This window comes from Syngnathus typhle, linkage group LG3 (genome assembly GCF_033458585.1).
Source record: "Syngnathus typhle isolate RoL2023-S1 ecotype Sweden linkage group LG3, RoL_Styp_1.0, whole genome shotgun sequence".
In the NCBI taxonomy this organism is placed as follows: domain Eukaryota; kingdom Metazoa; phylum Chordata; class Actinopteri; order Syngnathiformes; family Syngnathidae; genus Syngnathus; species Syngnathus typhle.
This window is the reverse complement of record NC_083740.1, coordinates 11436911-11451481: the sequence shown is the minus strand read 5'-3', so window position 1 is coordinate 11451481 and position 14571 is coordinate 11436911. Positions and strand designations below refer to the sequence as shown.

The following is a 14571-nucleotide window of genomic DNA, read 5'->3' as shown; positions in this document are numbered from 1 at the left end:
TCACACACCAGGTGGCTCTGCTTCAATAAAACCAAAGTGGGGAGGCATGTTTCCTATTAAACATCGATATACTAGCACACACAGGTATGGATGCACTTTAATGGTAAAGAAGGTGGTAGGTCACGAAGGTCTATGGACCTAATAACTACATCTAAATTGCAAGCGTGTCTAAAAATGACTCAGACTGTGGAGTTAAGTCAGCTCATATGTAAATCATCTCTCACCTTCAGAGCTAAACCTCATACGTTAAGAGTAGCTGTCTAGTCAAAGTTTATCCGATTTTACCAAGCACTGCAAACACAATCAAAACACATGCCAGCAGAAGGAGATAAATGAACTCATCTAACACGTGTTTGGAAAGGTAGCGAATGTTGTGTTCTCGTCAGTGTTCGTCAGGCTCAGCTCAAGGTCGCGAATGTTTGCCAAACATTCGACAGTACTTTTCTTGTCGCAAGGGAATTTTGAACATGGTAATGAAAAACAATATTAAGTTCACCCTTAAAATAAACAAGCTAGCAAGTTGGTGTGGCCCTAGGCAACCGTTTCAGATGACTAGTAAGATGAGACCATGTGAGATCACGAGCTGATTTAAAACAGTTTATGGCAGCCATGCCGTCCAGTGCCCAATCGGCCCATTTACACATATTTTGATGGGCCAACAAAGGCGCGGCGCAATAACACCTAAATGACCATCCCGTTGGCTCGGCTGTGTCCCCGAGTTTGGCTTCCGCTTGAGTCTGGCAGCCGTTTTCTTGAGGACCACAATATAGATATCGAATAGAATTTGGCATGCCTGACTATTTTCAGCACCCGTGCGCACCCCTTATCACAGCTATTTGAATCAGACCACATGGAAGGCAGTTCTTTTTGAGGGACACGAGACCACTGCATTAGTCATGATCGTGATAAAAAGGTAGAAATAATGCTTAGTTTTGGATGTATTAGAAAATAATACAATGCCTCGTCTAAGGTAAAAGTGCCTGAGCAACACTTTGACACATGAATGATAAGCGGCGTGGTAGAGCAAAACCAAGCTTGTGATTTCTTATTTCAACATGATATAACTTGGAATCTGGGGTAGCGGGGGAAGAGAAAAGAAAGATAACACTCACCGCCTTGTTTACCCCTGTCAAGATAGATGGAGACCCTTCTGGCTAGGCCTGTGAAGCAGGGAGATCAGATCGAAGGTAGGGAGGGGCAGGTATGCAACAAAGCAAGCAACAAATTAGCAGGGACACTTTGCATGCGCACACAGATATAAACGCACACAGAGTGCTCTCTATTTGTATTTAAATAGCAGAAGACTGAACAAGGCTTTTGTTTCCCAACAGAGATTCTCCCAAATGACAAAGTAACAGACCAGCCACAAAAAGGCAGAAAGAGTATGAGCTAAGCTGCTGCCTATTTGTCGAAATGGTGACATGCAGGTCTAAAGCCTCAAAACCTGTCAGATACATAATTGAGTTTTTTTTTTTTCACCGCAGGGCTAAAGACTGGCAAAGTGGAGGGTTGCTGCCGCTTGTGCTTGAGTAAGACTGCTCGTGAGAAAAACACATCTGAAGTGGTATCAGAAATGATCAGAATAGTGCCAATAGAAGAAAACATAATTATGTAACTCTTACAAGATTGTGGAGGTGTATGAACATGCAGCCTTATTCAGCCTCTCTAAAAGAAGGACGTGAAAAAAACGAAGCTTCAGAACAACAAGCCATACAGCAAGAGTTATGGTTCAATAAATAAAAGACAATGTTACAACAAGACAGGGATGAGATGAATGCGGACAGACTAATGAGTACACTTGTGAGTCAGTTTCCGGCAAAGCAAAGACAGACTTAGGGAATATTTAATTATGCTTGCATTATTAAAATTACTGAATTTGTGTGTCTGACTTCATAAGACCAAGTCGGGTTGTTCTGATGCGTCTAGTGTGTTGGTGGAGTGCCCAGTGCATGTCACTTCTCACTGTCAACCCTCACCGCTGGCTAGCAGTATGCGCACGGGAGAGCCGAGTGCGTAAGTCTCTCCCTGCCAGTACAAAGCCTCTCTAACAGCAAGCCCTATGTAGTGCCTCCACGCGGCGACACATGGTAACTGGGTACAACACGGACCCAGGCTAAACTACAAGGGACTCGGAGGAGGTTTGGCCCCTAGACGTGCGGCACGCAGGCCCACCGGTGTGTGGACACGCCCTGGTGCCCACGAACCAGCCCCCAACTATGGGTTAAATAGTACCACTGCCCAGTGGGCTCCTCGGGAGAGGAATGGGCTAAGGGAGTCAACCCCTACAGAAAATCAATTTCCCCTTGGGTTGGTGTCAGGAAGGGCATCCGGCTGTAAAAAGTTTTGCTCCTAAACTTTTCTTGGTGTAGGACTCTCAACCACGAGATGGCCATGGACTGTCCCCGGTGGAAGAAAGCCATACTGAGAATCCAGTCCAACCCAGCGGCGCCTGGAACACGGACTTTAAACCGATGATGATGATGATGAAGCGATGCGAATCAAAAAATAATGTCACGCATGGAATTAATTGTCACAATCTCGCCGAGTAACCAGGAACAGATAACTCTTAAAACTGATATCTGAGGCTTCACTCTTGAGGTAAACTTGAGAGACTGGAATGTGAAAATAGACTCAATTGACCACCAAATGCGAGGCCAACATGGACTTTGCCTCTAATTGCATGTGCAGAAAGACAAGGCACACTGCAGGAGAGGGCAAGTCTCATGGGGAAATGTGTGTCACAAGAATGACACGCACAGTGATGCTAGTTGCTAGTGTGTATCCTTGCAGCAGGTCCCTGCAGGTCCTGGCGACTATGTGGCTCTGTAATGGCAGCAACACATATGTGCACACAGTGAGTGGGGCTCACACGTCTGCACAGAAAGCCAGCCACTTGCTTGTCACTACCAATTAGCCAAATGGTCACTTTGTGGAAAACATGTTCTATAGACAGTCTCTGCAAATGGTGCAGATCAACCTGCCATTGCTATTTAAAGGATGTATATTGTGCAAGTTTCATTGAACACATTAGAAGTAGTTCGATAAAGCTGGCACGATTCATTTATTTGGTTGCCAGAGAAAACGGTGAACAAGAAACTGCTGCTAATAAAAACCTAAATGATGGTTTGCCGAGAAGAAGCAGAGAGAGAGAGTAGCCCAGAAATTGCATTCTCGCTTCTGCAATTTGCACTGATGGTGTGGAGCCTGTTCCAAATATTTGCAAATGCCTCAGCTTCCAAGTTCCGCAGGTACGTCAACACACATGTTAAATAATTCTGGTATGATTTTACTGATGTAGCCCCTGAAGTGCAATTAGTCAGACACACCTAACCAAAAAGATTCCAGTTTGTTGTTCTGTTGAATTGTTGAAGTTCACATAAAGGTGGAGAAAATTCTGAATTGTTTCACCTTGGTCACACTTGTTTATCTCACAAAAATGCGACCTTTCAACAAGGTTGTGTCGTTATTATTATTTATCCACTGCATGTGGCGGCCACAGCCGCTTATAGTATGAAAGGCAATTTAAAACTCAGCTTTTACTTAGGAGTTAAACTGTAAACATTTGGTTAACTTTTCTGGGATTAAAGTGGACACAGATGAATACGCTTACCTTCATCAACTAAAACTAGATGATGAAATGTAAAAAGTATCTTGGTATCTGTAATTTCAATTATAATATTATCATGTCGGTATGTTTTGCGACTTGTTAGTATGACAACACTGCAAACCACACCCACAACGAAAGGTTTTCTAGAAGGCGACAAATACTTTAAAATTGGTATTTTTCAAGAGAAAAAAATAATCGCTCCCCATCTTCTGAAGTCTTAACTGTGGTTTTGAGCAAAATAATGTTGCCTGAAGGAATGAATTTCCGTGATTAGAGTTGAGTCTGACTTGAAAGTGCCACTGCTGCTTGTTGCTAAGTAAAGCACTCCATTTTGCCTCAGTTTCTTCATGGCATTATTTAGCCGAGTTAAAATGTGCTTTACGACCAAATGCATTCTTAAATTCTACTATTCAGTTACCATGAGAGCAATTAGTTGTCAGATAGGTACTTGTGTTTAAACACGCACAGACAAATGGTGAAGACACACAATGTTGCAGTTGCAATGAGTGCAAAACAGGGTTCCCGACAGATTCCCGACAGACTTTTTAAATCCCACTTGAAATTAAATGTAAGACCAACTTAAAATTGTTCCCAATGTCCCATGTTGTCCAAAGTTGCCTGGGTCCAAAAATGACTTTCATTTGCTTTTAAGAGTTTGGACTAAAAACACATGACTGTTTTGTTGGTTCTGCTATTGTGATCGTGTTATGTTATCATGAGACTGTCGGTAAATTCTATTCTTAGGAACTTTGTTTTGTTTTTTTTTAGATCAGAAACAATTTACAGTAAAATAATCTTAGGTTAGAATCTTTGGAAAAGATTGATTTAAGATATCGTAATGCCAATTAAGCCCTTGTTATTTCGATTTATGGATTCAGTTCCCTTTTAAAACTTTTTCTGCAGGAACCCTGTAATAGTGAAACATTTCAATTTGACAGGTAAGTTGGTAAGATGATGGACAGAGGGACAACAAACCAAACTACTAGGGGAGGGGTTGGTGGGCAGATAGTAAGATCAAAGTCTTTACTGTGAGCGCTGGTGGAAGGCTGACCTCTGGTAGTTGGCAGCATATCCGAAAGGCCCTGCCAGGCAGTCACCATCTCCGGGTTCTTCTGGTCAGCAAAGTTCTTCCAAACGCGCAAGGCTCCATCATCTAGACAACATAGGAATTTAAAGTGTTAGAAGAGCAAGGTGTTAATGGGTGCGTTTAAAGTCGTGAGTTCAAAAGGAGATTCTGATTTTCTTTTTTTACTTGTGCTGTAGTAATTGGATGGGAAGCTTGAATAGATTTTTTTTCAAAAGAAGCACAACCTGTCCATGACCTAAATATACTTCTCAGAAAAATCATAAGGCATTGTATAAGCATCTTATAAAGCATTCAAAAAAAATGGTGGGTGAGAAACAAAATGCTGCAGAGCAGTGTCAACACCCAGCTAAGAAACAGAGCCAGACATAAAACATGTCCGCAGACTCTTCAAAGAAAGTTATTACTACCCATAAAAGTTAAGACTTGATTTACATTTACCGGTTCACATCTACCATTAAACACTATATATATATATTTTATGACTAATGTACTCATTGGTGTTATTCAGTGCAAGGCTGATGGAATGCAAGATACAGTTTGACAAGATGGAATTTAAGTCATTTATCTCTTAGCTTTTATCGTGCTTCCAGTAGGGGTGAAAGGGAAGGCAGCATTTATTTCTAAATCCGTTTGAATGTTTTGTAAAAACAAAATGAACCAAGTGTTATGTAGATAGGATTATGTTGTGCATTGGGGCTAACTAAGTAAATTATTCTATTGATGACAGATGATGAATACACAAGAGCAGTGCATGACCTGTATTTCCAGAGCTGAGTGTTTTAAGTCCTCACGCCTCAAACAAATGAGTCTGACTGAAGTTCCAAAAGAGCTGGTGGGAGGGAACCATTGAACTTAGAGGCTACGTTAAGTATTTAGCAGTGCATTCCTAAGGTAGGCTTCAACCATGCCTCCATATTTAGAAGTTAATCATGATTAGATTCAGACATTTGCTCATCCAATACAATTGAGGTACCCTCATGGCCTTGCAGACAGAAATTGTAAAACTCTGACACTAATTCAACTAACAACTGCAAGGTCGTGACTCACTACAGCAGTGCTTCTCAAATAGTGGGGCGCGCCCCCCTATTCCTGGGGGGGCGCGTGTGACCCTGGGGAACAGGCTTTTTTTTTGGCAGTACTAGAATAAAGTGTAATTGCGCGTTTACTACAGCAGGGGGCAGTGGCGCTCTCATTGTTACTTCTGTCACGTTTGCGACAGTGCAACATTTTACGACTTACAAGACAAGTTAGGATAGTCACGGTGGGGAGGGGGGGGCGCGAATAGTTTTCTTCTTGCTAGGGGGGGGCGTAACAGAAAATAATTGAGAAGCACTGCACTACAGGTACAGTATAGCATATAACAGTATAAAGTCGAAATTAAGCGATTAATCGAAAACAAATCAATAAAAATAATTGGCTCGTATTTTAATAACCATTTGTTAACCAAAGATTGTCCAAGTCTTCAGATTTCAGGCTCTCAAAAATAATTCTAGCCCTTCATGAGAGCAGAGTGATTTACTATCTTTTGTGTTCAATCAAAATAAGACATTTGCTTTTACTTTAGAAAATTATGACAATCAATGCTTGAGTGATATTGTTTAATAAATGGCTATGAGATTCTTTTAATTCTCTTTAATAGAAAAAAAAAAAGGTATGTGATTATACGATTAGTCCTAATAATTTCTTGTCAGTCACATTTTCCGAGCAATCTTTTGAGGACAAAAATGTTAATATTCTGCTGGACAGAGACGATGAAAGGTTTGAAAGATTTGAAAAAGGAGTGATAGAGGCTACAGTATGTCAAGAGTGAGAAACAATCACTAAACAGAGGAGGGAGTTTACGCCACCACAATCTCCCACGTATAATGGCATTGTCATTTTTTATGCCTTCCACAGAGACTCAACTCATTACCACAAATAAAACATCACCAACACTTTGGGCCTTCAGGTTCCTCCACAACCACTGTTAAGACTCAATGGAATACTGAGGACGTCAATTTCATTCAAAAACTTTTGTTGGCTGGCACAGGATTCTCTTCAATGCATCTAGACGATTGCCATGTCGCATCCCGTAAGAGTGACCTCATTCGTAGTTAGTGTGTGTTTTGAACAGATTTCCACACCAAAACTAGAACTGTGGGATAGTGTGAACGTAATTTCGATCTCTTTATGTGTCTTGGCATGTGAAGAAATTGACAATAAAGCAGACTTTGACTTTGTCCTATCTAGCCGATGTGCATGAACTTATGAAGTCTACTCGATAGAGAAGCGAAACAAGAATAGAAGAGTTGCAATTAATTTGCACCCCTAACCATGAACTTCAATAATAAACGCAGTGGACACATTGGTAATATGGTAAAAAGAGATTTCAGAGTGACAATCAAAATTTGGAATGATAGTGTCTACCGTGATCTGGGAAAAAAGGAAGTCATCTGGGTGACCCCAAACATTTTGATCCATAGCACATATAGCCGAACCATATGCACACTAATATACAGCATTCATGTAGTGTTCCAACCTGTTGCAGTGAGCAGCAATGAGCAATCGTGCCCATTCAGATACTCCATAGCTGTGATGCGAGTGTAGCGAGGGTTGCCATTGTAGAAGTAGTCCAATCTCTCGCCCTTCTCCCAGTCCCAAAAACTAAAACAGACAGAACACAAACTCATAAGTCTGAATGAAGGCTCGAAAATTTGTTTCGACGTTGTGCATGTTTGGCGTTTTATTTTCTAACCAGATGCTGTCCTTGTCGGCTACCGCTATACAGGTGTTGAAGGGGTGGAACTTGACGACAGAGGGAACGCCGGGATTGCGATTGATGAATATTTGATCGTCCAGTCGAGAAACACCTGAAAGGAAGGGATGAGAGAGAGGATGATAATAGATGATGCCGATCCTTTAGATTTATTTTCACAGGGTCCAAAATAAATTAAATATGGGCTGCTGCATTTCCTTTGTTTAGTGGAGTATGTACTAAATGATACAGTGCCTCTGCTACAGCAAAACAATGGAAATATTAATAAAAATCTGTACAGAACATCATTAAAATACTTGTTGATTAAGCATTTTTAAGGTTATATGCATAGCCTTGTGAAAAAACTTATAAATCAGAAACCGGGTGATTTGCAATGGAAATGAGTTTTCATACTTGCTGAAAATCTAAATAAATCTCTGACAAAAAAACAACATCTTAATAAATGAAATAGGATGGATTTTAGAAAAATTATGATAAGTGAAAGTTTAATGCCAAACATTAGTTACGTAAATGTGGGATTTGAGGTCTTCATGCGTGGAAAAACTGGTTTGATGTACTTCAATGATGCTCACAGATCTTGATTGGCCAGTAGTTACCAATAAAATTGGAATACAGAATTGTCACATAATACAGAGCAGTAATCATGGTGAGACTATTCAGACTCTCGTGGCTCCAGTCATGGTGAGAGCAGCACATACATATTTTGCAAGAAGTGCCAAGAGACGTACAACTGACATAGCCTGAAGTTCACAGTCTCATGTTGTCATAGCAACAACACATTTGGCCAGTCTGTCCTGGAGTATACCTCTTGAGGCTCCCATAACAAGACAAAAAAGAATAACGAAAAATCTATGATGACTTCATTCTTGATGCAGTTGTGGTTTATTTGAGTAGCCTGAGGCAAAAGCAGACACATCTCTTCGAAAAATCATCTCCAATGACTTTTTTTGTAGTTGTGGAGGTTGATGTTGTTGAGCGATGACAAAATACAAAACCCCCTGCAGGATTTTCATACGTTTTGATGAAGAACGTAATTTTGTTTTTGCATGGGGGGGGGGGGGGGGGATCAAGCAGAATACATATAAGTTTATTTTAGTTCTTTCGCTCTTTGCCAATCTCACTTGCTCTCATTGCCTCTCCTTCCGTCTGACTCCTCTCCCTTCTCTGACTCCTCTCATCTTATTTCTCTCTGAGGGGGACATAGACTGAATGAGGGCAACCCTAAAAACAACGAGGAAAGGGGGATGGAGGCACAAGAATTATTTATTTATTTTTAGCGGGTATTCCGTAAGAAAAGGCTGAATGAGCCTCGGCCGTGACGTAAATCGAATCGTAACTGTGTAAGAGCTTACACAGTGACGTAGGTGTTGTTGGTCATTTTGCAGGTGTGTGTGTGTGTGTGTGTGTGGAGGGGGGGTCATAAAAAAACATCACGCAGGGAAACTCACACCTCAGACACATTCGTGTACGTATGTGTGAAGGGGAGTCCGATGACTCATGGGTGAATTTGGTTGTGAGAGGACTTAAATAACTCCAGAAATCACAGTCTCTATCAATGGTAGATATGATATATTACATCTGAACATAAGCTGAAAGTAATACGTCAAAGGAAATGGAATAAGTGTGACCATTTTGTTATGCATAGAGGGTAAGAGTATTTTTCCAGTGATAGATGAGGAATACACGCGGGCATACTTTATATAAGTGAGGGTCAAATTTTTCAAACCTACTGCTCCAACAAATTAGTCTCACTAAGGTTTCAAATATGTTAATAGATGAGACCATTTATTTATACTTATCTTAATTATTTACACAATTGTTCCCCTCACTCCAGAATTGTCTCCCATTGTCACACTCGAGCTTTGTTATTCAGACAGGTCTTCGGGCAATTCTCTCATTTAACTTTATTTGTGCAGTTTAGCTTTAAGATACAAGCTCAAACGGCCTTTCATAAGGCAAAGCTATGGACTTGTTTTAAGTACACATGGAATTATTTTTGTTTAATGTTTAGGTTGATAGTAGTACTGCAAACTTAAACTGGATGTAGGGGTAGGGAACGACAGAAAAAATGATAATCACAATTGTTTTGATTGATATTGGAATCATGATTATAAATCCCAATTTCAAAAAGTAATATTTATTCAACTACCAAAACTTAATCAAAACTACCATCATAGCCTCATGCACATTCATTCTTGGCACATTTTCTTTCTGACTTTCTTGTTTTCTTCTTGCAAGAGCACTTTATACTTGAACACTGGATCCCTTTTGTACAAATCATCACTACGGTACAGTACAAAATAACCTTGCATATATTTTGTGAAATTCAAGCCTCTTGCATTTTCATTGTGCTGCAGCCAAACCTTTGCTGTGTTGCATCTTTGCACTCATTCAAACCATGAATATGCATACCTCTTAGTTCTTTAGCTAATTTATTTGATCGTTTTTGTCATTTTCTTTTAATTTTACAGTCCTTGTGACTTACTGGGCTAACCTGGGACCTCTGTATCATATTTTGAGCTTTATTGTGTGGCAATGTGTGATGGTATGACAAAAATCGTTGAAATCCTAACTTCGAGTGTCTAACCAGAAAATAAATTAGCAACAAATTAATGCATAGTAAATATTTATCAATGAAATTTGGGGTTGACAAAATAATTAAAAACTGAATCCCTAATGCATTTCATTGGGCGACAATTATACGCTCCATCCGTTCATGGATGGATGGAGTTTGTAACTCTCTCGTCTCGTAATTGGACTCTTGAAGATGAGTGATTAAAATGGATTAGGACTCATCTTGAACCCTGGAATATTCTGATCAGTCGACTTCAACAAAACATGAAATATCGGCTTTATTTTTCTCCCATATGGTGAACGTTCTTCCACACAGAGATGAAGAAAAAACTTGCAAGAGTATTACCTTATTTTATTTCCTTATATTGAAGGATATTTCATGGCACACTAGCACTTAATTGGCCACAAGACAAGAGATTTCCATCTTTGTGCTTTGTGCACACATTATAGGCTTTAAATTACCTCGTCTATCAAATCTGCTTTTATTATGTATGAGATCAAGAGTTTTGTAATGACAAGAGAAACATTTCTTTCATAAAACCATTGGATTTGAGCTTGTAAACGAAGGAATAGATGAATTTGAGAGAAAGCAACTAACCTCTTTGTGTGATGCTTCTGCTTTGTCGTTTGACACGAGCATTCCTTAGAAATCTCCACTGCCGCTCCATCCTCACCTGACTCTGCAAGTCGTGCTCTTCCGGGATCTTAAAGTATGAAGACAAGAAGAAGGAGTGAGCAATAACACGTTGCGTGAAAGAACAAATTCCCATGCATTAAAATGCAAACACTCTTACGAGTGACATAGTAAAGTTATTTTTTGTAATGAAACTCTTTTTACAACTATGTTCTATTACCGTATTTTCCGCACCAAAAGGCGCACTGGATTATAAGGCGCACCCTCGTTGAATTTTTTATTTTAGAAATGATTTCATATATAGGTTGCAGTTACAGTTGCCGTAATGTTGGGAAGCGATGCGACCTTGTAATTTACTAGTCGTACTAAAACGTACTGAAACATTTTGGCAGAGCAATGTGTACAACCAGTATGGATCAACAAATTCATCAATTGATCCATATATAAGGCGCACTGTGTTCTTCTGAGTAAAATGTACGTTTTTAAGTGCGCCTAATAGTGCGGAAAATACGGTACTTGAGTTTGTACCAGTACCTCATATAAAGTACCCCTAAGCTGGTTTGTTAAGAGCTAATTTACTGACTATCACATATGAATGATGCAACATGTTGCCATATTGGCAATTTCTAGTATAGAATGGAACAGCTGAATGCTATGATAGATACATACAGCATGTACTGGACGTACCCCAACTAGTATAAACTGGCCAAGAACAAAAAATGTATGCAGACAATTACTGAGGTTTTATGATTCACTGTCACTGACTCATGGATACAAATAAAAGTACTTGGACAAAGTTTAGTATCTTTTTTGCTTTGCAGTCTTTGACTATAGTCAGTTTCTTTGCAGGAGATGCTTGTCTGGCCTTCACGATACAGCCACATTTACTTGCTGCTTCTTTGTGAGTTTTGCTGGCTTCACTTTTGTCTCCAGTTAGTGAAAAACATCTTCTATAAGGTTGAGATCAAATGATTGACTCGACCATTGAAAAATGTTCCATTTATTCTCACAGTAAAGGCTTGAAGAAAATGCAGTTGCAGAGTGAAAGTTTCCATGTTTACTGACAAAGAGGTTAAAACGACCAGAACATTTCATTAGAGTTACAGCCACAAATGCATTTTTTGAGTGCTTATGAAACCTACTTTGCAGCATTCTTTTAAAATATTAGTGACACAGTTATGTCACAACACATTCTCACAGGAAAGCCAGCCGCACTAACAAAGAAAAACGAAAAAAAAAAACCAAAAAAACCCCTTTGAATACAATTCAACAGTAAATACAGAAAAGAAAATCCTACTGTACAACAGATAGCCAATGTTTTTGAGTGTCAGGGTTCCGACACATTTGACTTTTTCCACTCCGTAATTACCATCCTATTTTTTCTTCTCGGTAAAAACAATTCCACTTGATATGTGCATCTGATTCTTTATATGTTGCCATATAATTCATATATCAGGATTAATGTCTGCTGAGGTATACAAATATTAGGGATTAATGGCCAACATGGCATCATACGTCTGTGTATGAATCACCTATTTTAGTAAGTAAGTAGTTAAATATGTAACTGTCATTTGTGTTCATACATAAAACACAAAGACATCCCACAGACTATATGAACAAAAGACATGGTGAGATGATGTCCCTGCAATCCACACTCTCCAAAAGTGGACATACTGTACATACATTGCATCCCGTGCTGCTGATGCTGAGATATGTTAACCCGTGCTCAGACTTTGAAATGTGCTCATGCACACATACAGGATTTGTAACCGAGTGACGTTTTATGAACGCACTCAAAATTTTGCAGAGGCAGCGTCATTTCCTTTGCGAGTACTTTTACTAACCCTTCACGCTACATCTTTCCTATCCAATCATCCGTCTGCTTTCCTCATCTGCTGCAGCCACTTCAGACTCCGCCTTCTTCCACTGCAGTGCGCATTGGATTTAGTTGACAGTCTCCATCTGCATCTTTAAGCTTCAACAATACTTGTTCACAGGGTCAGACTCAACTTTTATTTTGAAGGCCAGAGTGGCTGGCTGGCTCTCTATTTTTTAGCCACATTTGGCAAGCGTGGGCTGATCAATAAAACCAAAATGTTGTGGCTATTGTGGTATGTACAAAAGGTAGTTGAAGCCACAATACAACAACGGAGAAACACAGAGGGAAAATATTCTGTCATGATGCCGAAAGCCTCCAGCGCTGCAAATAAAACGGTGCCCTCCGCCTACCTTTCACCAATATAACTTGATAAGCTGCTATGCTTAAAATATTGTGGCGCTAAAAAATACTTAAACTGCAACAATAGTCACCTTGGTCATATACTACTGTTGTGAGATATTGTGGTTGTATTTCCACTGTGAGGGTGTAGTGTAACGCAAGGGTGGGCAAACATTTGAGTTGTGTGCTACAACGGGTTCCAAAATTTGAAATCTTGATAGAGCGTTTGGGCCACATATACTACAGTGCCCTCTGTTAGTCTCCTACCACAGTAAGCATTTGCAAATAAACCGGATATATTTACATTGTGCACTGTGCATTGTGCGCTTTTCAAATGTGCTCTAGTACATTTGTGTCAATGAATATGCACATGCAGTGTTTACACACTATTTGGCACAATACTAGGAAAGGAAATGTAATTAGAGAGAGAAAAAAAAAAGCACAGAGTGATCTATCAAACCTGAATACTATATCAGTTTTTTTGTCAATTGATGGCGCACAGTTGAAGAAATGATTTAAATAATATTAATGACATCAAACATTCAAAACGTATACCATAATTTCTGGAGTATAAATCGCGTCCGATTATAAACGGCACCAGCTAGAATTAGGGGAAAATCCCGTTTTGTTCATATATAAGCAACACTGGACTAAAATCCGCAGGTTTTTTAACCGCTGGCTTTTTGCGGTGTCACTTGGAGCGCATGGCTTTGTCTGCCCATATGACACGAGTGGCCAATGGGATCTGTGTCCATGTAGTGGATTGGCTTAGCAGTTCTAACATTTTATCTCAGCCTCCCGCACTTTATTCACTCCGTCTGCGTCAACATATCAGCAGCACCTCAGACTTGCACTTGATTACACACATACTATCACGTCTCCGCTCCTCGATTGCCAAGCGGAGTAGAACTGCGTGTCTGCTTGTCACTCCCGATCGGATTGTCCTGTTTGCCCGTCGTAAAATCTAAAAAGCACTGTCGTCCAGCATTTGGGACAGCGGCCGGCAATGAGCACTAAGAGCAGGGCCTGCCTCTGAGCAATGTGTGGATGCCCTCGCGCTGGGCTGCGGGGGCGCATCAGTCGGCCAGCACGCAAGAGCAGAGAGGAGCCGTGACACTTTAAAATGTTTTTAAAAGTGTTTAGAAAACAATAACATATTTAAAAGTAAAATAGAGTGTATAAAAAATAAAATTATAAAAGTCTGGTGCGGATGCGCTCGCGCTGGGCCCCGTCAGTCGGCCAGCACGCAACAGCAGAGAGGAGCCGTGACACTTTAAAATGTTTTAAAAAATGTTTAAAATACAATAATGTATTTAAAAATACAATAGAGTGTATAAAAATAAAATGATAAAAGTCTTGCGCTCATTTGTTGAATTGATTGATAATCCTCTTATTTGATAGCCTCAGTGCATTTGTTTTCACCTTTGATTTTACTAACACTTTTCAGGCTGTTGTTACTCATGGACATAGCCTTTTACATGTACATGAGCACTGTCTCTGTCTTCCCTTTTATCATTATTGATAAACTCAAATAATTCCTTCTCTGCGGAAATTGATTTTGGCAAGAGTGAATTGTGTATTAAGAACATCAAAACCGACAGAAGCTCAATATTAGATGGCAAACATTATATCGGCTGTCCATGGTAAAGCATTCCTTTAATCTTTAATTTCTCTCGGGAGGAAATTATGTTATGGA

General features: G+C 39.9%; 1 protein-coding gene across 4 annotated transcripts in view; it reads right to left on the bottom strand.

Annotated features, from left to right (window-relative positions):
- rptor (regulatory associated protein of MTOR, complex 1) overlaps nt 1–14571 on the bottom strand; it is a 90249-nt gene that overhangs the window by 12262 nt on the left and 63416 nt on the right. Inside the window, exons 26-30 of one of the 4 annotated variants that reach the window (XM_061274430.1) lie at nt 10622–10727; nt 7429–7543; nt 7213–7337; nt 4635–4760; nt 1113–1160 (exon numbers count right to left, since the gene is read on the bottom strand). In XM_061274430.1, the coding sequence (XP_061130414.1) occupies nt 1113–1160; nt 4635–4760; nt 7213–7337; nt 7429–7543; nt 10622–10727 (520 nt within the window). The remainder of the gene's footprint in view (nt 1–1112; nt 1161–4634; nt 4761–7212; nt 7338–7428; nt 7544–10621; nt 10728–14571) is intronic. The other 3 variants (XM_061274432.1, XM_061274433.1, XM_061274434.1) reach the window with 3 other exon arrangements.